Here is a 24,009-nt window from a genome sequence, read left to right as displayed (position 1 = left end):
AGATTGATTTTTTTTTTTGCAGGCCTCTTTTGGATAACCAATGAGTATCACCAGTGATGATGTCAGAAAGTAAACCAACCATTTCCTGCCCATTCCAGTTTTTACAAACTTGTATGATGCAAAGGCTACAATTCAACTTCCCAAAAACATTGATTTTAAAACTGTCTAGATGATTGTTGTTGCTTTGGTTGTGCTCTATGCAAGCAGAAACCTTTTCCAAGGTTTACGGCTGACCTTTGAACAGCATATTCTCTGTTTGCTACAAACCTTGGGAGTTAGCAGCATGGGCAATTCCTGTGTTTGTCGAGAAGACAGCGGTGCAGAAGAGAATGCAGAATCCAGGAATCACCAGGCAGAGAACAGCAGAATGCCTGTACCTGAAACAAGGAGCCATCAGAGGGACCCAGTACGTCCCCCTCGGCGGGGGAGGGGGCCACATGAACCCAGAAGGAAAAAACATAATGTCGATGTGTTAGTACTGGACACGCTGGCAGTAATTCGGACATTAGTAGACAAGTAAGTATCTGGAGAGCAATAAGGCAGTGAATGAACCCGAGTGCTACAGATTCCTCAGTTGCTATCTGGAGCCATCAGGGGGCTGAAGCTGTAGACTTAATGAGATAAAAGTGGGTGTGTTTGTGGCTTCCTTGAGACACGTTTTCAGGATGCTGAATCATTAGTAGCATTGGAAAGTACCTATTAAGAAGGTAGTTTTGGAGAGAAACTCTTAGCTAAACCCTGTTTTTTGGTGTCTGAGGGTAGCAGATTTGTAATTTCTGCTAACTTTTCAAAAAAGATTGAATGGATTAGATATTAGACCAGCCACTTTTGGTCGTGCTGCTTGGAGAACTTGGGGAACTGCAGTTCAATGATATAGGGAAGCTATTTATGTTTCTTTGGGTCCAGCCTTAGTTTTAACGCTCCCTGGATTATAACTTTTGTTTTAGGTTTGTAACCCAACACACCCTAGTTCTGCTTTATAGCCTTTCATCAGTCAAGGGTGACATAACCAAATTAAGCAATATAAGTACAATATAAAAGTTGTTAATAGGCATTAATCACACACAAGTTGTAATGAAAGAGGCTAAAGCTGGTTCCACAGTCTTTGAAAGCACACACATTTTTGACAGAGGAAAGAATGTGTGTTACTTGTAAATACTCCTGGGATCATTGTTGATGCAGGATTTCCATAAACCACTTTTTCCATAAACCACTTTTTCCATAAACCGCTTTTTCAGGATGTTGACAGTGAATCACTAGATGAAAACTTTGGAAAATGCCTGCTTACAACACAGTTTTGGGAGAAACCTTTATCTGACTCCTCTCTCTGGAATTTGAGATCATTGCATTTTGTTGCCAAAAATGGCATAGGGTGTGTGTCCATCCAGTCACCAGAAGTCAAACTTAACAAAGAAAACTGTTTTTTAAACCACAGAGGTGCCAAGCCAGCAAGCTGTGGCCTTCTACTACGACATCCCTGTTGCACTGGTTTCTGGATGATGTAATAGACATGTTACAAAAAGAAGTGATGGAGAAGGAAGAGTGCAAAGTAGTTTGTGGCTTTAAAAGAAGACTAGATAAAGTCGTGGAGGATGGGTTTCTCAGTGTCTCTTATGATGACATGATCATCAATAAGATTAGAATCATATACACCAAATACTAGGCATTTAGACAAAGGATCAAGATACAGCTGTTGTTCCCCTGAATTGTTATTGGCATTTGATTACTCGCTGGAGGAAAAATACTACATGGGTACAGGTCGTCATCAACTTACGACCACAATTGGACCCAACATTTATGTTGCTAAGTGAGAAATTTGTGAAGTGAGTTTTGCCCCATTTTACAACTTTTTTGCCACATTTGTTAAGTGAATCACTGCAGTTGTTAAGTTAGTAACACAGTTATTAAAGGAATCTGGCTTCCCCATTGACTTTGCTTATCAGAGGGTCGCAAAAGAGGATCACATGACCCCAGGACTCTGCAACCGTCATAAATACAAGTCACTTGCCAAGTATCAGAATGTAAATTATGTGACCGTGGAGATGCTGCAGTGGTCCTAAGTATGGGAAATGGCCATAAGTTGCTTCTTTCAGTGCTGTTGTAACTTTGAACGGTCACTAAGAAAACTTGTAAGTTGAGAACTACCTGTAGTTGTGAAGATGTTGAATCAGATCCAGCTTCAATTCTACCCTCAGCTGTTGAAGCTCACTGGTTTACTAGTCATTGCCCATGTAGCTCATCATTTACTTGTTATGGTGAAAGTAGAAGGGATGCTATGTAGGTAACTTGGGATGCTAGAAGAATGAAAGAAGTGATTTTAAACAAAGTTGAACATATGTCACTTATTACGGGTAACCTTCAGGTTACAACCACTTGTTTGAAGTTACAACAATGCTGAATTAAGGAAAGGATGACCAGTTCTCAAACTTTCAGCCCGTGATCAAGATTGAGCCGCTTGGCAACTAGCTTGTTGCAATTCAGAGAGCGGCAGCATCCCCTGATCACATAACTGCCATTCACTATCTTCCCTGCTGACTTCCCACAAGCAGAGTCAATGGGGAAGCTAGAAGAAGGTTGCAAGTTGCTTCCCACCCCACCCGACCCTGTAGCTTGCTCTCTGAAGCATGGCTTGGTGGGGAATTCTGGGAGTTGCCAAGATTGGAGAGTCCTGTTCCAGGGTACCTTTGCTGTTAACAAAAGCTCTCATAATTCTTCAGATGGTAATTCTTTATCAGTCATTCTGTACCTCTTGTGTCTTTTCCGGCAAGGAACGAAGCATGTTTGGAAGGCATGCAATATTGTAACTTCACTGAAGTAAAGATGATCATGCTGGCTGTTACTGATATAAGGAGGTAAAAGAGCCAGGCAACCCTGCATATTCTCCTTGGAGTTCTATAATTAAAAGACAGGCAGAATATCAATGTCATGCCAGACCTTTGCTTGCATTGGATTTTGCAGGTGCTCTTTATGAAGTCCCCTCGTTGGCTAATTAGTTCTGTTCCTATTTCCATCGGTCTTTTGTTATGGGGGGGAAATGACTAGTTTTTCACAAAATTGTACGACCCCCCCCCTTTTTTTTTGGCACATCCTTGGATAAACAGCTGTAATTGTTATTTTGGTCTCTGCAGCAGTAGCTTGAATGGCCATTTATTTCACTTGGCTCCAGTTATCCTTCCATGGAATCCAGTGTCCAGAAAGTTACCCCATTTTATCCCCCAAATAATCCTATCACATTAGCTATGCTAAAGACCCGCAGTTGAACTGCGTTGTCTGTCTGAGGTCTTGCACTTAATGTTATTTTGTAAGCTAGCAGTAGTAAAAGCCCTCCATTTTAGGAGAGAGGCTGGCAGAATTGTTGTAAGGATGAAAGGCAAGATATACCTGCTGGTCTAAACTCCTTAAAGAAAGGATGATGTAAGAAGAATTTCTTGGATAGTAGAGCATGACCATTCTACAGATTAGATAGAGAGCTTTGTCATGAGTTGGGACTGTTGGTAGTCCTTGACTTACAAATATTCATTTAGTGACCATTCAAATTTACACCAGCACCGAAACATTTATGACAACTGCGGCATCCCCATGGTCACGTGATCAAAATTCAGACGCTTGGCAACACACACATTTACCACGGTTGCGGTGCCCTGAGTTTACATGATCCCCTTTTGCAACTTTCTGACAAGCAAAGTCCATGGGGAAGCCAGATTTACTTAACAACTATGTTACCAACTTAACAACTGCAGTGATTCACTTAATAATTGTGGTAAGAATGGTTGTAAAATGGGGCAAAACTCACTTAACTGTCTTGCTTAGAAATGGAAATTTGGGGCTGAATTGTGGTCGTAAGTTGAGGACTACCTGACTATCTGTACTGTTTTTCATTCAATGTGAGCAGATAGCAATGTACCAACTCGGTAATAATTAACAAGGGTTTTTTTTTTCTTTTAGTGATCAGGAACCTCCTTATTCGATGATGACCTTGCACGAAATGGCAGAAACAGGTATTTCCATTCCATTGTGTGGCACTTCAGATATTCTTTGTTGAAATAAACTTTTCACTCTGGAAAGACATACAGAGTTGCCGTGTTTGTTTATTATGTGAGGTTGAGCAATCATTTAAATGATACTTCTGCCTGGCAGCAAGCTTGGTAAAATAAAATAACTATTTCTTTGATAATTATAAGCATACCTGCTTAATCTGGCTAAATTTATGACTTATGCCGTTGGAGGAAATCAGCCTGCCAGCTGACTTATTTTGTTTCTATTGTGATTGAGTAATTGATCTTAGAATCCCCAAAGGAATCTAGAAAGAGCCACAGGTTGGGGAAGGGTTCTGAAATTACAGAAGAAAGTTGAAGTAGAAGGTTTTCCTGCAAGTTGTTCTTTGTGCAGGGGAATTTTGCAATTTTGCAAAACTTGGACCACGGCGGGCTGTCTGAATGGTACTTTCCATCTAAATGGAAAAGAAAGTTGTAATTAAAAACCAAGAAGGTTTGCAGGATCAGGGAAGACCTCCAGGGTGTATGGATATCTCTAGATTTCCCCCAAGCTGCTATGCATATTAAGTATTTGATTGCTTGGCACAGTTACAGAAAGTCTAAATTGTTCTATTCTGAGGCTCCATGATCAGCTGAAGAAACTGGAAGCTGCTCATAAAATTCTGCAGTTTGGTTGCATAACTTATGGGAAACAGTGTTACATACCTACTTATGACCATTGCTTTATCCCAAAGTCACATAAACTTTCCCATCCCACACACATTAAAGAGAACAAAATCTGACCCTGCAGGGATTGTAGAAACTCATTAATAATCTTGCATGCCATGAGATGCATTGTCTTCAGTGGAGAATATTTTGCTGCACAACTGATTGTGTGTTTCACCTGTGAAAAGTGTTAAATTCTTTCTCTAGCACCATCTGCCCAAAGCATCCTGGGTTCCACAAACTTGTGTTGCTGTATTTTGTACAAATGAAAGTTTGCCCTGACATTCCATTTGGGTATTAAGAGTATCTGTCTTGACTCCAAGAGGCCTAATTTGTCCTGCCATTCCACTCTGGATCAACAGCCAATCATTTTATTTTTAACATGTCTGAGAGAATTTGTCCCGTTGAATTATTCAAATGCTGATAAAATCCTGCTTTTGATTAGTGGTACGTCTCTTTATTTCATTAAGTTAAGATTTTTGCTTTTATTCTTTGGTGGTTGACAGATGAAGGATGGCTGGAAGTTGTCCAGTCCTTAATAAGAGTTATTCCATTAGAAGACCCCTTGGGACCAGCTGTTATAACTTTACTCTTGGATGAGTGCCCATTACCAACCAAAGTAAGTTAAATATACAAATTGGTCAAATAAATACCTGATTAAATTTAAAATTAAAGCAACCGCTTTAAAAGTCTACTTTAATCTCCTTGATTGTAATCTTTATAAGTGTGTGCCTTTTAAAAAAATGCAGGTCTCAAATGAATGAAATACCTCAGTGTGATTGAATGGGAGATGTTTGTCAGTTTTATATCAAAAATATAACTTGAATAAAAATTCAGAAAATAAAAAACCAGTGATTCGAACTATGTGTTCTAGCAAAACCAATTTGATTTTAATCAATACAATATCTTTCATGGAAGGTCATTGTGTAATGTGTCCTCAGAGTAATGCTAAACATACAGATATTGTTTATGTAATTAATTTTCCAAGTTCTATATTATTTATTTTAATTCATCATCACTAGTTGTTCATATAAAAAGATCTATAGTTTGTGCCTTGTTAATTCATAGTTGTTTTTGTATTCTATTGCTGTATATCGATGTTTTTTTCTCATAATATCAAAATATCAAAAGTATTTGCAGTTCAATAATAGGAAACTTAAGAACTCTCGCTTTCATTTTTGTATTTTTTTCTCTAATTTTGAAATTCTGATAATTCTATTATAAAATGGTCTAAAAAGTTATTTGCTCTGAAAAAATTGAATAGTTATTTTAAATAACTAAATCTTAGATAATCAGAATTCAGTATATGATTCCTAATGCTGTATATTTGAACATATAATTTGAGTATCAATATAGATATAAAAAACAAAAAACAGTAGAAATTTGAAGCAGCTTCAAAATGGTTACATTTGCTAACTGATTATTATTCAATTATGTTGTGTATATCAGTTTTCTCCAGATTGCTGATCTTTTGCTTCAGTCCACAATCCACAGTGATACCCATTGTAGGGACAAGGTTAACAGACATCGTGCAGAATGGCCTTGGGTGTTTTCTTAGTTGTGACTTTCAGATGTAAAACTTAAATATATTCTACTTACAATGCAAATTTGTTTGAAGCATAATCAGAGAAAATATGGTTTCTAGTTTTCACGTGTTTAATAGTGTTTCTCAGCTTCCTTCACTCTTGTGACTTCTAGTTAAATGTTGTGAGCCATCACGGTTGGTGTCTTATCGTCCGTATTGGAAAGTTGTCTTAAGGACAGTCTCTCCAAAAGAAAAAAACTTGGTTTTGTTATTTCATAGAAACATAGAAAGTGGATGGCAGAAAAAGACTCAATGGTCCATTGAATCTGCCTCTCAAGGGTTTTTGTTATTGTTTTCTTTTTAATTCACTCCTTTATTTTTTAATTATTTTTATTTTATTTTATAAATTTTGTTGGTGCAAATTCAGTGCTTACTATTAGAATCAAGGGTTATTTTAAATTCAGCTTGTGCCTGTATAAGTATAGATACGTTATCTTATACGGTACTAAGAAATGAATGGAATGGAACGTTTCTTTTGGTGATCTGACATTCAACAGCCTGCTCCTTTTCCTGTGTAGGATGCATTGCAGAAATTGACAGAAATATTAAATTTAAATGGAGCAGTGGCTCTCCAGGATGCCTGTCATCCTGCCAAACATCGGAACACCACTGCAGTCCTGGGCTGTTTGGCAGAAAAGCTTGCAGGTAAGGATTCTGGGATGTCTTTATGTCTCTTTGGGGAGGTTACAGTTCAGTTCTGTAGGATTTCTCCACACACCATGTTTCTAGGTTTTACAGCTTCACCCTCTTCTAATCTGTAATAAACATATTGTCTATAATTAGACATCTGCTCATAGAGCATCCTTCAGATGACATGAGTGTTTTAATCTCTTTAAATTAATTTGTAATCCCTGATGCCATTTGCCAGAATGCAGTACAGTGGTTTATGAGTGGGTAGGAGTGAGATGTTTACATATAGATTCCTGTTCTTCCTTTGACTCCCCCTTATATGGTAATATCTACAGAGGGGAAGTCTATAATTTGTTTTATCAGAAGGAAGGTGGGAAACAAAATGTCACTACTGAATTTAACCAACCTTTTTAGAAGGACAAACAAGACTGGAGGTGTCAGATTATGTAAATCACTTTATGTGTTGCTTGTATAATGAGAGAGAAAAAACTTTAGTCAAAAAAGATTTTTGCAGCTATATCTTCTTTGCTGCATGCTTCTTCCTTCCGTAAAACAAGAGAACTGGGAAGGCAGTGCAGGATCCTAAACTTTTCTGAAGAGACTTCTTAAACAATGTAAAACAGCACCTTCGATGCATGTGTTTCATTTTTAGTGTTTTTACAGGCCCTGCAAGTGTAGGTTTACTCAGCCAAGGAATCTTGGAGTACTTACTGCAGAGCTTGGTGAGTACCAAAATAAAACAGTATGCTAAATATTGTGTGTAAACATTTCAAGGGATTTCTATGTCCTGATCCCATTTAGTCTTGTGTCACTAAAAAAAAAAAGGAAACCGCAGCATAGTGTCTTGCAATTATTTTTCAGTGGCACAGTGAAGGTTGATAAGTTTTGGTGAAGAAGAGAAGAGCCATAGTTCAGAAGTTAGCATACTTGCTTAAGACACTGACGTCCTTCCAAGCCAGTCTCTACATGGTTACTGCCAAAAGCTGCTACTAATGCACTTAATATTTTTGCTAGCTGGATGGACTAGCAGTCCAACTGTAGGATATTTTGAATGTTATCATTTAGTGAAACAATCACATAACTACTAACATATTTTCTTGGGCAAAACACAAACGTCATGCTCACTTGATCACAATCCTATTTTTGCTTTTTGTGAATTTATATATGTAATTATAAGTAAAAGTTGTGAATCACTCCATTTTCGTCTGTAGAGAAATATAGAAATACCAGCAACATTTACATTTAACAACCTTTTCATTTTTTAAGGCGGTCAAGCAACATGTATTTGAAAACTTAAAGGAAAGTTCCTGTAAATTACTTATGTGCTACTAAATATACTTGTGCATCTACTGCATTCTTTTCTCTAATCATTGATCAATATCTAGAGTCATGCAGAGCATGGTAATATAAGGATCCTGGCTTAAGGCACAGCTGCCTTTTAGTATTAAAATTGCAGTCACTGTCATTTTACATGAAATCCGTGCCTGCTTTTCTTCATTTTAGCAGTATAATTTACATGGGGCGTGGGAATCTTGTCATTAGTTACACTAAAGTGGACTATTAGAAGGACTATTAAAATGATAAAGGCCTCTCCTTCAGCCTTGCCTGGAGGCTGCAGAAAAGTGGCTTATGGTAACAGGGTAGGTGGGCCTGGAATCAAAACCTTAAAGTCCCCATTTAATCTTTAAACCTTCCTCCAAAGAAATAAATGTATCTGAATTGGGATGAAGGTTTGAAGTGTTTCTGACATTCTGGAAGATGTGCTGAAGGCTGCAAATGGATGGGATGTCCCCCAACCCCTGGGCTACGGCCCATTTGGAACTGGATCCTGTGACCAGTGGGCGAGCGTGTTTGCACGCACGCAGCTGTGCTTGCACGAATGTTGGGCACTCGCACAGAAGCATCACCCCTCCCCCATTTGGAACCGGATCCTGTGAGCAGTGGGCGAGTGTGTGTGTGTGTGCATGCACTCGGCTCCACTTGCATGAAGGGTGGGCAGTCACACTGAACCATCCCCCTTCCCCAGAAGTGAGCAGAACCAGTCCAGGCAAGCAGTGGGCGACTGTGCACACGCACATCTTTACTTGCATGAGTGTCAGGTGCTTGCACTTGTGCACAAAGCTCTGTTTGTGGGAGCGCAAATGGAGCTATGCACATTCACACACACTCCTACCAATGACAAAGAACCCTTGTCCCCCACCTCCATGCGGGGCCACCAAGCTAGAAAGGTTGGGGACCTCTGGTGTAATTTACCTGTGCAGGAACTGTGGTTTGGAAGATGAGGAACCTTTTGAATGGGGAAGAGGAGGGGATGATCCTGTAGCTAGAACCTCTGGCTTTTTCACTTGCTAAACTAGAAGAGTTATCTTATTTCCTTTTGTGTAGGAAAGCAGTTTGTATTGATGCCTGGCTCTCTGAAATAAACCTTGTCTTTAGTCTATTTTTATTGTGTTAAAGAGTATTTTTTTTTACACTTTTTTCCCTGTGTTGGAAAAACTAACCAACGCTTGATTTTAAAGACAACTTTGGGGAATATTGAATGCAATAATTTTCCTTCTTTATCTTAGGAGTTCCAGTCCCATCCGACAGTCATGCTTTTTGCACTAATAGCCCTGGAGAAGTTTGCACAAACAAGTAAGAGTGCTCATTTGAAATGCAGAGTTAAAAACAAAACATGTCCCAGGATGGGTTATTATGTGGGATATTTACAGTATTTTGAGCATTTATATGGCTGTCCAAATCAAACAGCAAGACTTGGCCAGGATACAAATAAACAATACAAAAAACATGTACCATTAAAAACCAATTAAAATAATAACATGCAGCCAGAACTAAAATACATTCCATTATAGCTCCTCTAGAGAGCCTGTTCAGTGCTGTAATTAAAGCACTGGGTTACAAAATGGGAAGATGTGAGTTCTAGACTTGCATTACACATGAAGCCAACTGGGTGACCTTGAGCCAGCCAGTCTGTCTTGCCCTAAGAAGGAGGCAGTGGCAAACTACTTCTGAAATCTGCTCTGTTCACACTGACTCAAAGGCCTGGGGAAAGAACCAGACCTCAACTGCCTTTTTGAAAGTCTTCATGGGTTGGATTTATTCCTTTCTTCTAAAATCCTACTTGGCTATGTCAGGAGTGGTGATATCACCCCTGTTTTAAGCAACTAGCCAGCAGGTAGCAATTTGTGTGGGTTCCAAGATCTCCTTCCTGCTGTTCCTTTCACACCACTGGAGATGGCAGTGGAGAAAGCAGGAAGGCGTGTCAAATTGAGAGCATAAGCTTTGAATCCTCAGCCACCCCTAGATGTGACTTCAGGGGCGGAGAAGCAAGACAAATTCCGTCATCCATTAGGACCTTGATGGTGCTGTTGAGGGCTTCTTCCCCAAATTTCAAAGCTGCAAGGGACTAAATTCGTTGTCAAGAAATGGGGGCAGACCTGAATATGCCTCTGGCTTGACATGCGTGGTCTGTGTTCAAACATTTTCATATCCTGAAGAACAAATGGATAGTAAAATCAAGATGCCCCTGAGATGAATTCAGCTCCTGATGATGGCTGCAGCTGGAGTTGTTTCCTTGGCCTCTGTCCCTGTCTGTCTGTCTGTCTGCCAGCAGCTACTAGCTGCTGAAGCTTTAATGGATTTTGGTGGAATTTATATAGTATGAGAATGGGGAATATGGAAAAAAAAGTGGGGAGGGAAACACAAGAGCCCTTTTTTCCTCTTGGAAATGCTGGGTTTTTAATGATCATGATTTTTTTTTTCATAATTGTGAACACATTCTATCTCCAGGTGAGAATAAAATGACAGTTTCTGATACCTGCATCAGTGATCAGCTGGTTTTGTTAGAGAAATGGACAAATAATCCGGACTATTTAAAACGCCAAGTTGGATTCTGTGCTCAGTGGAGTTTAGACAATCTATGTAAGTAATAATATTTTTCTACTGTGAAGTGATAATCTTCGAAAGTGGCATGGTTATTAGAAATGTCTAGTCTTTGCAGCAAAAGTAACAACCCTTAAAACTAATATGCTTATAAAATAAACTTGCATATTCATTTCATCAAATATTTGGGGTACAGTTCCTGAGTGGTGTATAAGTGGTGTGCCTGAACTTACATGTATAAGATGGAGCAGGAGGAGGAAAACTGAGGAAAGCAGCCGTTTCATTGACATACTGCTGTTGTGAATTTTAATTCTTCTAAACCCCGTATTGTTTTTAGGATCTGCGCTTAAAATGTAATATTCTCTTGGTGAGAGATCTGAGACACTAGTAATGGTGATTATTAGGGCACAATATAGTATAAATTGGGAAATTAGATGAATAGAAATAATACATTGTTTTGTTGTAGATCGGGGGGGTCCAAACTTGACAACTTTAAAACTTGTAGACTTCAATGTGCTGGCTGAGGAATTCTGGGAGTTGAAGTCCATAAGTCATAAAGTTGTCAGGTTTGGAGACTCCTGTTATAGAAGAGTACAACCTATCAGGATTCTCCATTACTAAAAGGGAGCAGGTAAATTAGCGCATTTCTCCATTTCTGCAAAGGTCTTGTTTTAGTACCTGTGCTGGCATTTAGCTATAGACCCAATTCTCCACTGTTGGTAATTCCAACGAAAGTGGCAGATACAAATTACACTGTTAATCAAGTGTCTTAATGAAACATAGCCATGAACTTGTCTGTTTTAACTGGTAAATAGTTGGGTTTTCTGACTGAAGAGGTTTTAATTGAAGATTCTAAACTGTCTATTTAGTCTTCAAACTGGGTTCTCTAGGCTTGTATCTTGTAGATTAAATAATGTCAGCCAAAAAGATAAATTGGTTTGAGACCCAGCTCAGGAGGGTAAAGAATACAAAATGGATGACCCCAGTGTTATTTGTCCTCTTTTGAATGCAGATATTAGATAATCTAATTCATTCCTGAAACAAATACCGTATCAATTTTGAAGTCCATTAATGAAAAGCCATTGAAATTGAATTTCTTAATTAGTAAATTGAAAATAATCTCCTGCCAGCACCTAAATGTAGTTAGTATTAATAGAATGTGTATAGAAGCACCGATTCGCTGGTTTTGTTCTCTTCCATCTCTAATCAGAGAAATAAGCCTTCTGGAAAAATATCAACTACCGTATCCTAGTCAATATTTATACCCTTAGCTGACACTCTTAAATTCAATATATAATTGCATTTTGGGGGATATTGTATATTAGTATCTGCTGTTTGAAGGCTTCTTTTTGTATGCTCTTCTGGGGTGGTGAGAATGGATCCTCTCTCATCTTGGTTAGAAATCATAGTCCCTGGATTGCTCGTCTTTTGATATGCTCAAATTGTAAGGCAAGCTAATGACTTCAATTAGTTGGAAGAAAAATCAGCTAGGGATTCCCATTTGCACATAATGCTAAGCAAAGCACAGATGGAGCAGTTATGCTTAATTGCTTTTGCTGGCAGAAGACAAGCAGGAAGCATTTAGCATGTGGGCTCATTCCCCTTAAGCCCAAATTCTAAAGAATTTGGTCTTTGAATGCCTGTTATTTAAAGGGTTAGTTGCTGATTCAGAAAGTATTTGATTTATTCTTAAAATGGCCAGATTAGGATAGCTGAATTCAGGTTAGCATTTCTACATTCCTAGGATGGCCTTTATAACCTTTCTTCTTATTTCCTGCAGTTTTGAAAGAAGGGAGACAGTTTACATACGAGAAAGTCGACCTGACCAATATTAGGGCCATGCTGAACAGCAATGATGTCAGTGAATATTTGAAGATCTCGCCGCATGGGTTGGAGGTAGCCTTGTGTGTGTGTTTTTGTGCATTAATTATGAAATACTGTTATGCTTGCTCAATTTCCCTGAATAGCAGGGGAGGTCTGGAGGGAGGGCGTTTCTATGAACTAAAAGATATATTGCTTTCAGAGCGTATGTTTTAATTATTTTGCTTTTGACTCAAATCAAACAGCATTTTTAAAAAAATAAGATTTCTGTCAAATTAATGGAGGAAAGTGCATAGTATAAAGGCCTGCTGGGTAAGATGTGTAGCTTTTTGGAGTCGCAAAACAAATACATCATTCCTGATTGTCTCACCACATGGATTTTTAGCTTGAGAAACGGACATGGGCCCCCCTTTATTAATAAGTGCATGAAAATATACTATACAGTCAGGCCAATCCTTGGCTTATAACTATAATTGGGACCAGAATATCCGTTGCTAAACAAGGTGGTTGTTAAGTGAGTCATGCCCAGTTCTATGACCTTTTATGCTATGATGTTATGAACGTCCTAAATGTGAGAACCCGTCATAGGTCACTTTTCAGTGCTGTTCTAACTTTGAACAAGTCACTAAAGAAATGGTTGTAAGTCGAGGTCTACCTGTACAGCGATGAAAGGTTCCAGTGAAGTCATACCCCATCGAACCTGGCATGCTATTTTGTAAAAGACCACATCAGGATTTCCCCTCATTGTTTAAAAATTGACTAAAGACCTGATACGGTGATCACTAGGTGTTCTCCAAACTCCTATTCAGAAGTTGGTGTTTCCGAAGTCAGAGAATGTCTAGTGAAATGCAGATGGTCTTGAATTTCTGTTAAAATTCAAAATGGCGGTTTTTCAAATCTGTGTAGTCCCCAAAAGATCATAATTGGGTCCAGCAACATGGACATTAAGCAAAGCATCATGTGGCCATGACTCGCAATTTTGCTGTTTATTTCTCCATTGATTCCGCTGGTTCTTGCACTGCTATGAAGCATGCCTAATGGCAGTCACATAACCATGGGATGCAGCGACAGTCATAAATTCCTGCTGGTTGGAAGCAACTAAATCTCAACACTTGTCCGAGGGGACACCCCAAAGATCCTAAGTGTGAGGGCCAGTCCTAGAGTTTTTTCATTATTGTTGTAATTTCAAGTGGTCGCTAAACAGGGCAATTAAGTGAGGATTAACAGTACATGTGTCATGGCTGCCATTCTGCTAGCCAAGGATCGCTTACTGATAGACTGACAATGGGGGGGAGGGAGGAGAGGATTGGAATGTAGGGAGGAATTGGGGTGGGGGGAAGAGAGAATGGGAACCAACCACAGGAAGGAGGAACATCAGCCAGCCAAAGGTCACTCATAGGAATGCAGAGCTGGAAAGCCCTTGAACTGAGGGTCCTTTCCCCAAACAACATATGGGCACCTAATTGGACATTAATTGATAATAGGGGGATGGCCAGGGGGGAAGGGAAAGCTAATTGTATCACTTTGCAAGTGAAAATGCCAGATCCAGCTTCATTACTTCTGTAATCACTTAAACTTCAGTCAAGTATTACTCTTGGTAAAACAATGGGCCGGGGGTCTTTCTTTGCTGGATGACTGAGTGGGATGGTTGACCACATGTCTCCTCGATATTCTTTGCACCTCTTCATCCTTTCTCTATCAGATGCTCAGTGATCTGCCTCAAATCAGTGCTGCACTCTCCAGCTCCCAGCCTCAAGATGAATAATATTGCAGCATTCTTCATCCCTAGCCAGCCCAACCAGACTGTGCTGGTTGAGGTTTATGAGACTTACAGTTCCCAACAAGTGTGAGATTAACAAATTGGGAAGCTGAGCACTTTAATGTGCCCTTCGGCGCTAAGTTTGTACATGGACTTTACTTTTTTTTTTTCCCTTCACGTTTCTGTTTGCTAGGCCCGATGCGATGCTTCGTCTTTTGAAAGTGTCCGATGTACCTTCTGTGTAGATTCTGGAGCTTGGTACTATGAAGTCACAGTCATTACTTCCGGAGTGATGCAGATAGGATGGGCTACGAAAGACAGCAAGTTTCTCAATCACGTAAGTGCCGCTCTCTTCAGTGGGAATCTGTCCAGCCAATTGAACTGGCACCGGGCAAGTCCCCCTATCCTCTTACATCTTCATCCTACTTCTGAAAGTTTGACTTGAAAGCAACCTGCATGGACAGTATTTTTTGGTGCCAAGTTTGCTAAACTATCTGCCCTAGCAATATTTTCCTGGATTTTGCTGTACTGAGGTATTCGTAGAAGCCAAGTAAACTCTGGCTCCTGGTAACTTGTATCTTTTACACAGAGCAGAGAAGGTAGTCATTCCTTACAGAGGGCACGGTGAGACCTTCACCCTGCTGGTATTGCTCCTGATTATTAGCCAAATAATTTTGTGTAGGCAGAGCACAGCGGGTCCTTTAAATTCTTAAGAAAAGATGCAATCAGCTTAAATACTGTTTTTAAATTTTTTAAAAAAAGGATTGGAAAAAGCTCTTGAAGTGATTCTGGCTCAAATTCAGAGAATGAAATACTGTATTCTCTATTTCCTGAAGGAAGGTTATGGTATCGGGGACGATGAATACTCCTGTGCTTACGACGGCTGCCGGCAGCTGATCTGGTATAATGCCCGAAGTAAACCACATTCCCACCCATGCTGGAAGGAAGGTATGATATTGTCCCACTTGTTTCCTCGTTGGCTGATGTCACTATCCAGTTGCCCTTCATTTGTTTTCTATTATCCTAGAGCAAGGGTCTTCAAACTTGGCAAGTTTAAGACTTGTGGACTTCAACTCCCAGAATTCCTAGGCTAACATGACTAGAGGAGGAATTCTGGGAGTTAAAGTCCACAAGTCTTAAAGCTGTCAAGGTTGAAGACCCCTGTCCTAGAGCACAATTATCTAGTTTCCAGTGCTAGGAAATCTAACCATGGGAGCAGGTGGAACCAATTACAAATAGCCGGCTTCCTTTTGCTCCAGGTATTCAACCCGAAGGTGGGCAGCCATTTCTCAGGGATGGCTTAATTTGGATGACCGCATTGAGCAAAGGAGTTGGGCTCAGTGGACCCTTCCTGTCTGTGATTCTAGCACAGAAACTTAAAAATCAGAAGAAAAATGTCATGAAATAGATTTTTGAACAATGGAGCAAGATACCTGCAGCTGCAGGAGTCCCGCTCCCCAGTAATCTTTTTATGGGGATGTCTACACCTGTTTCCTGTGCTTATTATTAGTTCAGCGCTTCCCGCAGTGGTCTTGTGAGTTCAGGAGGGCTTCCTCCATGGAAACGGAGTAAATTGCAAATACTGTAGCTAATTAGTAGGCTAATATTTGGTAGGCAGAATAAAATCAATGGACAGCATGTTGTGAAGATGGCAGTGGGCTTTGTAGTAAGCCTGAATTTGTCGGTCATTTATGACACAGCTGCATTTCATGAATATCACATTGATGAGGACCATACTTCTCTTAATATGTCAAACCTATTAAGACATAAACATATTAATTCATCTTGGGGTGGAATTTTTGCAGCATCCCTTCATATTGCAAATTGTAAATAGCTCAGTTTTAAGAAGAAAACATTTTCCTGCAGCCAAATTCTGTGTAATTTTCTAAATCCTTTTTTTAACATGCTAAAATGCCTTTGATGACAATGCTGCTAGTAACCCAACTAGTAAACCATGGTTGGCATATCAGAAGCCAACTTCATAAATGGGTTCTTTCTTTTTCTCTTCTCATATATGAATTTTTATCCCCCTGCATACCACTGTTTCTAGAATAACTAATATCAATTCAGATGCTAATTTAGATTTTATCTTAAAGATTTGAAGCAGGTTTACAATCCTGGTTGAGATAACACCTGGTGTTGGTAGATTTCTTGATTTTATTAGATGGAATAAATATGTTTAAAACTGCTTAAAGGAAGAAGATAGCATCTAAGGTAGTGCCCCTGTTTGTCATACCGGCTCTTAATTTGTAGACACGTAATTTATAGAGAACAGTCAAATATTTTCTCCACGTATCTGAATATTGATTGAAATATAGAGATAGAGATAGAAACATACAAAAGTGGGGAAGGTGGAAACACAAGTCCACAGATCGTTTCAAGCCCCTTCCATAGTATGGATTGGGTGTTATGGGGAACACTAACGTAACCCAGCTGAAATGGATTTGGGGCATATGGATAAGACCTATTTCTCTTTGTCAAGACACAGTGATGGTGTCTTGGTGATAGCTGTGTTTCAGTAACTTTTCTTATGTTAACTAAGGTGACACAATAGGATTTTTACTGGATTTGCAAGAGAAGAAGATGGTTTTTTATTTAAATGGGAACCAGCTTCCTGCTGAGAAGCAAGTGTTTTCATCAGCTGTGTAAGTATGTTCTTCTGAGGGCAATGCCCATTTTGCAGTAGAGGTCCATCTTTGCAGAATTAGCAATAAATATTTAGTAAAGTAAGACTTGACCTTGGGGAGGCCCAGAACCTGATGTACCCGAAGGAACCCAGCTGTATATACAGATTGGTCTGATTCATACAAAACGTTAATCCCCAATGAGGATTTATTGGCTTGTGTTTTTACTAAGCATGATGGGTAAATCCACTCATTTTGATTTAATGCAGTATTAAATCACTGTGGCTTGTGTAATAAATCATGGCTTTTAAAAGTTCTTGGATGTGAACACTAGTATGGCTTTGCTGTGGCCTTTTAAAATAGTTCTTTTATTTTCAAGCATAGCTGACCCAGTTCCTATATGCTTTCCCTTCCTCCACCAGCCTATTTTCTTGGGGAGATCCTAGTTTTGTGTTTTCTGTGACTGTTTTTCTGTCCCTATTTGTAAACTCTCAAAGCTTATTTTGCTGCTTCCTTAGTGGGTCATAACAATTTTGAATTTGCAGTCCCTGCAGCTAAGAAAAGGAGAGGCAATTGCTCAAAGTGACACCTTAACAACAGTTGCAAAGAAAAAAATTGGGTCGTGGGTGATCTGATTTTTGACCATCACAAGTTATAATCGTGAAGGACAGGCTCCCTTACAATCATAATTTGAAGACCACCTGTATGCTGTCCTCAAGTTACAACCATAATGGGGCCTGCCCATCATGAAGATAACTTGTGTTGATTGTAAATTGGATCACCCTTTTCTGACTGGAGAATTCTGGGACTTGAAGTCCACACATCTTCAAGTCATCTAGGTTGACTTGATGATGCAGAGAATGCCCATCAACCTATGCCGATAAAAGTGTTGGAGGTGATGAAAGTTTTAGTCCAGCATTCGGAGAGCCACAAAAGTTGCACAGCCATTGGGTAGCTTTTAAAATCATGATAAATCATGGGAAATACTCAGCCACTCACTATGAAGAATTAACTCCAATAGATAGCTTGCATTGTCACGCTGATTTTTGTTTTTCCTCTTTCACTGCACAGTTCTGGCTTCTTCGCTGCAGCTAGTTTCATGTCCTATCAACAGTGTGAGTTCAATTTTGGAGCAAAGCCTTTCAAATATCCACCCTCTGCAAAATTTAACACCTTTAACGATTATGCGTTTCTGACAGCCGAAGAGAAAATCATTTTACCAAGGTAACGTGCATGGATCTGGAAAGCTGGGGCGCACTGTTGTGCTCTGCATCTTACCTTTATTTGCAGATAGTAAATGATTGTCTTCCTTGGGTGAGGAGTTAATGCCTTGCTTAGGTTAGCAAGCAATACATTAACTTCTCACCCAAGGAAGACATTAGTGTGCAAACAAACGCCTCAGCCATTGTGTGTCTGTTTTTCACCTCCTCCTTTTTAATTTTCAGACATAGACGCCTGGCCTTGTTAAAGCAAGTGAGCATTCGAGAAAATTGCTGTACGCTTTGCTGTGATGAAATAGCTGACACAGAACTCAGGCCTTGTGGACACAGGTATTTTGAGAAACAGGGACTTTTGACTGATTCTGTTTCTTATAATTCTCCCCATCCCCACCCCCCATCAATTGTCTTTGGCAGAGTGAATACATACCAAGCACATCTGGTCTAAATATATATATCCGTGTTTCCCCCAAAGTAAGATCAGGTCTTATATTAATTTTTGCTCCAAAAGACGTGTTAGGTCTTATTTTCAGGGAAACATGATACTAAATGTGTCCGTCTGGCTGACAATCTTAATTGGGGCTTATTTTTGGAGTAGGGCTTATATTACGAGTCATACTAGGGCTTATTTTCCGGTTGGATCTTAATTTTCAGGGAAACGGTATATAGAGTCCTCAACTTATGATTTAGTCCCAAAGTTCTATTGCTAAATGGAAGCCAGTTGTTAAGTGACTTTTGCCCCATTTTACAACTTTTCTCGCCACAGTTGTTAAGCGAATCATTACAGTTTTTAAAAGAATCCTGCATCCGTTAATCAAATTTGGCTTCCTTCATTGACTTTGCTTGTCAGAAAGTCACAAAAGGTCATCCCATTATCCTGGGACACTGCAACCACCATTAATACATGCCAGTTGCATCTGAATTTTGATCACATGACCATGGAGATGCTGCAACGGTCATAAGAGTGAACATTGGTCCTAAGTCACTTTTTTCAATGCAGTTGTAACTTTACCCATAAACAAATGGTTGTAAGTCAAGGACTACCTGTAAACCCCGCTTTCCCTCAAGCAATATTCAGCATTGTGTCCAAATCAACCCCGTGATAGACAGAGCGTTGTGTTGCAAACCCTGCCTGTGCCTCAGTGACTGGTCTTGCCTCACACCACTCTGATCACCATCTTGCTGACTGACACACAGCTTCAGCGTGCAAGAGGGGAAGGTTGTTTTTGTGTGCTGCTTTCCCTGTTCAAGTCTTGCAAGCTGGGCCTTACGTGGGTGACTCCCTACCCACAGCCTGAGAAGACCCAATTCCTTCTTTTCCACAAGATTCTATCCCATTTATTTATTTATCGAATTTATGTAGCCGCCCATCTCACCAAAGGCAACTCCGCGAGCCACAGTACACAACAGAAACCAAAAAGTATAACACCCCCCCCCCCAGCAAATTCAAATATAAGAACCATCATAATAAATATCCTAAAAGCCCCAAATAGAACCATAAATGGAGGGAGAATAAAATGGATCCCTCAGCAATGGAGTTACCAAGAGCAAATCTCTCAGTTGTTCATGTTATCATTCCTAATTATCCCTGGATTAGATCCAAGAGGAAGTAAACATTGCTTGCTTAAAATCTATGCCAGTGTTGCTCAACGTTGGCAACCTTAAGATACATGGACTTCAACTCCCAGAAGTCCCCAGCCAGCATAGAATTCTGGGAGTTGAAGTCCCTGTATCTTGCCATTGCCAATGTTGAGCATCACTAATCTATGCATTCCCACACCAGTATAAGAAGTTCCTGCCCTAGAAGGCACCATACTCCCCCGTTCATTCCAAATAATTTCCTTCAAGGTAGAGGTGGGTGGGCCAAACCCACAGTAGCCCTCAATATATTTTGCACCTTTTTAAAGTTTGCTTGACGTTCTTCCGAAGGAAGCCAACTGAATAACCTCTCTTGCATCCTTGTCTCTTTCAGCGATCTGTGCATGGAATGTGCCTTGCAACTAGAAACCTGCCCTTTGTGTCGGCAAGAAATTCAGACCCGCGTCCGACAGATTGCTCACATTTCATGACACGGGGAGAACGGTCTCTTGTGTAGATTTGCCTCCGGTCCATTCCTTCCAGCGCCAGAAAAAAGGCAGCTCAAAACAAGCTCCATCTCGTCCACCCCACCCCACCCCCGGGCCGAAGCCCAGCCTCATACCCATAAGGGCCACAGATGGGAAGCCTGTTGAATTGCTGCACCGTCTCATCCTCGCCAGATGCTTTCTTTTAGCGGTCATGAAAGTTGGTGGTGAAAGCTGATTTACCGTTTAATTTATTCCTCATTCAAGACTGTTAGGAAAGCCTTCTTCATTCCTTTCTTTTTTGCCTTCCCTTCTCAACTCCTTCCACTCACACACTGAAGACTTTTGCACTGGAAACGTTTAATGCATAATCTCCTAAAACGGGGACGTAGCTGTTTCCCAAAGCCTTTGTTTTTGGCAGCCATTATGCATTATTTTTTTATTACTTTGTCACTGTAGCTTCCTGCTGGTCAGAGTACACCCCTATATATATATATATTTTGGACTGTTAGCATGGAAATGTTAAAGAGACTTGAAATCTACATGAAGAAACTGATTTCTGAGGAAAATTGGTTATTTTCATTCATAGTATTTCTAATTCCTTCAGTTTCAGTACCTACAATTTTGTGAAAAAGAAAAAAACTAATTTTCAGGAGGAATTCTTGTAAATGCAGCAAGAGACTGGAGATAGTTTGATATTCTAGGCATTTTTAAGGTACCATTGATCATTGCTTTTTTAAAAAAACAATCTGTTCTTGCAAGTTCTGTACATTTTGAAAATAGTGAGCTATGGATCTTAAGATCCGGGAAGAATGTGTTAATATTGTTTTGAAGAAATACATGTTTGAATAGCAAATAGCTTGATTGGGTTAACTCCTGTTTAAGACGATTCCAACTATTTTTTATGTTATGGTGTTTGGCTCACGGGACTCCTGTAAAACAGCTGCCTCAATCTTGCTCTGAGTTCCCCGTGGATTTCTGAAGAAGCAGACGTTGTAAGATAATTCAAAGCCATATCGAACTGTTCATCCTGAGATAGGAAATAAGCTGTGCTAGACCTTAAGAAGAGAGAAGCGGGGAGGCGGGAATCCCAACTTCACAATTAATGGACTCCTTCCTTAAGATGCTTGTCGTCATAACGATACACATGAGCTTTTTCCGACAAGAACAGAATAAAACGTTAGAAAAAGTACTCAGGAACGACTGAGTAAAAGAAATTGTGTAATCCTCTTCAAATTTATGGCATTGCCACACTTAATGCTAGCACATTTATCTTTTGCAGAGTCAGGGAAATGCAGCTCTCACTGGAATACAAGTTGCACCACAAAACCAGTCCCATAAAAAAAAAAAATTAAAAGTGGATGGGGACTAGGGAGTAATTGTTAATATTTAACACGTGCCGAGCGTTTAGCGGCTCCCTGCCTCAAAATGGATTCCCAGTAGTATGTATGCCAGGAACCTTTTATAAAAAAATTCTCAGGTACAGATTTATATTGCTAAGTGAGAAATGCGCTAAGTGGAACTTTAACTTTTCTTGCCACGGTCGTTAAATGAACCACTGCAGTTAAAGTAGCAACGTGGCTGTTAATTGAATCCGGCTTCCCCCATGGACTTCGCTTGTCAGAAGGTCGCAAAAGGGAATCACGTGACACTGCGACTGTCATAAATATGAACCAGTTGTCAAGCATCCAAATGCAAATCACTTGACCCTGGGGATGCTACAACGGTAAAAATGGTACTTTTTTTCACTGCCGTTGTTACTTTGAACAGTCAGTAAACGAACTGTTAAAAGCCGAGGACCACCTGTATTGCCGATCTCTTATTGGAGGGCTGTGTAGGTTAAAATAAACCAGTACCATCCTGGTGTCCAACAACAGTGATTGTCAAGCCAAACCCAAGCCAGCGTGCGGATGTATTTATTGTATCCGATAGCTGCCTTGCAACCCCATCCTTAATGTGGAAACTACTTTCTCCAACACTTCCCTTGGGGATTAAGTCTATTTTTATTGTTGGCTGAAGTTTTCCTTCTTGCAACATAGAAGACTCCCTAGATCAGGGTTTCCCAACCCTTAGCAACATTCAGAGGTGGTGGATTTCATTCTCCCAGCATGGCTGGCTGGGGCATTCTAGGAGTTGAAGTCGTCACGTCTTAAAAGTTGCCAAGGTTGGAAACCCTGCTCTAGATATTAAGCCTGTGCTGTAGTTCAATATATGGCTTTGATCCGTACAGGTAGTTCTTGACTTAAAACTTCGTTTTAGTGAGTGCACTGAAAAAAAATGTGACATGGCCATTTTTCACACTTGACCATTACAGCATCCATAGGGTCACATGATCAGAGTTTGGATACTTGGCAACTGGCACGTATTTATGATAGTTGCAGTGCCCAATGTCAAAAACGATGGTAAAGTTGGGTGCAACTTAACAACTGCCTTGCTGAGCAATGGAAATTCTGGCCCCAATTGTAAGTCAAGAACTAAACCAGCACAATTCCTCAAGCTGTTAATGAACAGTGGAAGCTGGTTAATGTGCAAACTAAAATTGTTTCCGGAACAATTGCTTTGTTAGATTGCTCGCCCCAGAATATCTGCACCTGCCTTGTTCTGCGCTCAGTCAGCATTTGTCCTCCATATAATAAGTGATTTGACCTAGATAGCTACATGGGTGAGGTGTGTCTACCAAACTCAGAGCTGGTTACCATAAATAAGAAAGATAAGTATAAATTTCAAAACAAATAATCTTTAGCAGTAGTTTAAATGCTAAATGTTCTTTTAAAAAATCATTAACTTGACTAACAGAGTTGGAAGGGACCTTGTAGGTTATCTAGTCTAACCCCCCCCTCCGCCCAAGCAGGAGACCCTACACCATTTCTGACAGAGGGCAGTCCAATCTCTTCTTGAAAGCCTACAGGGATGAAGGTCCCACAACTTCCGAAGGCAACTTCTCGTTCCATGGGTTGATTGCTCTCCGTCAGAAAAATTCCTCCTTATTTCCAGGTTGAATCTCTCCTTGGTCAGTTCATCCATTATTCCTTGTCTGGCCTTCGGGTGCCTTGGAAAATAGCTTGACCCCCTCCTCTCTGTGGCAGCCCCTGAGATATTGGAACATTGCTATCATGCTATCATTAGAGCAAGGTTCAAAAATTTTAACACATGCTGTAGAAAACAGGCAAAACGAAGCAGATTGCTGCCAATAGCCAAAACAAGCAAATGGATGGAAACTCATCAAAGGAAAGAAGCGACCTGGAACTAAGGGGAAACTTCCTAACAGGGAGGACATTTAACCGGTGGAACAGCTTTGCCTTCAGAAGTCGTGAATGCTCCATCAGTGGATGCTTTTTAAGAAGAGACTGGACGGTCACTTATCTGAAATAGTAGAGGTTCTCCTGCTTGATCAGGGAGCTGGACGAGAAGACCTCCAAGGTCCCTTCCAGCTCTACTCTGAGTGATCACTTTAATTCGTTTCCTTCCTTTGGATTCAGACCTTAATAAAAGGGGTGGCGTCTATCCCAAGATGCGAGTCCATTTGATTAGCACACACAAAGCTGCAAATATTTACACAACCTAAGGAAGCGCGCGCATTTTCACGCCTCGCGGAGCGCTACTGCCACCCCACCTTTGCAAGGGTGTGAGAAGCGAGAAGCTCCGCCCCCTCGGCTTCTGACTGGCCTTTCCTTGGTGACCAGAAGCCCCTCCCCTTCCCCCGCTCCCTTCCTCCCAATTGGCTCCTT

General features: G+C 40.2%; 1 protein-coding gene across 2 annotated transcripts in view; it reads left to right on the top strand.

Moving 5' to 3' along the window:
- RSPRY1 (ring finger and SPRY domain containing 1) overlaps positions 1 to 21,137 on the top strand; it is a 31,243-nt gene extending 10,106 nt beyond the window's left edge. The window contains exons 2-15 of one of the 2 annotated variants that reach the window (XM_026714367.2): positions 23 to 516; positions 3,946 to 3,998; positions 5,207 to 5,319; positions 6,804 to 6,930; positions 7,579 to 7,637; positions 9,483 to 9,549; positions 10,705 to 10,836; positions 12,578 to 12,693; positions 14,571 to 14,714; positions 15,214 to 15,325; positions 16,920 to 17,022; positions 18,073 to 18,225; positions 18,447 to 18,551; positions 20,191 to 21,137. In XM_026714367.2, the coding sequence (XP_026570152.1) occupies positions 170 to 516; positions 3,946 to 3,998; positions 5,207 to 5,319; positions 6,804 to 6,930; positions 7,579 to 7,637; positions 9,483 to 9,549; positions 10,705 to 10,836; positions 12,578 to 12,693; positions 14,571 to 14,714; positions 15,214 to 15,325; positions 16,920 to 17,022; positions 18,073 to 18,225; positions 18,447 to 18,551; positions 20,191 to 20,287 (1,728 nt within the window). In that variant the 5' untranslated portion in view covers positions 23 to 169 and the 3' untranslated portion in view covers positions 20,288 to 21,137. Of the gene's footprint in view, positions 1 to 22; positions 521 to 3,945; positions 3,999 to 5,206; positions 5,320 to 6,803; positions 6,931 to 7,578; positions 7,638 to 9,482; positions 9,550 to 10,704; positions 10,837 to 12,577; positions 12,694 to 14,570; positions 14,715 to 15,213; positions 15,326 to 16,919; positions 17,023 to 18,072; positions 18,226 to 18,446; positions 18,552 to 20,190 lie in introns of those variants that run through there. The other variant, XM_087940462.1, reaches the window with a different exon arrangement.
- Positions 21,138 to 24,009: the final 2,872 nt, after the last annotated feature.

This window comes from Pseudonaja textilis, chromosome 11 (genome assembly GCF_049901715.1).
Source record: "Pseudonaja textilis isolate UNSWEBS1 chromosome 11, rPseTex1.2, whole genome shotgun sequence".
Classification (NCBI taxonomy): Eukaryota; Metazoa; Chordata; class Lepidosauria; order Squamata; family Elapidae; genus Pseudonaja; species Pseudonaja textilis.
The sequence above is the reverse complement of the archived record's forward strand: the minus strand, read 5'-3'. Positions and strand labels throughout refer to the sequence as shown.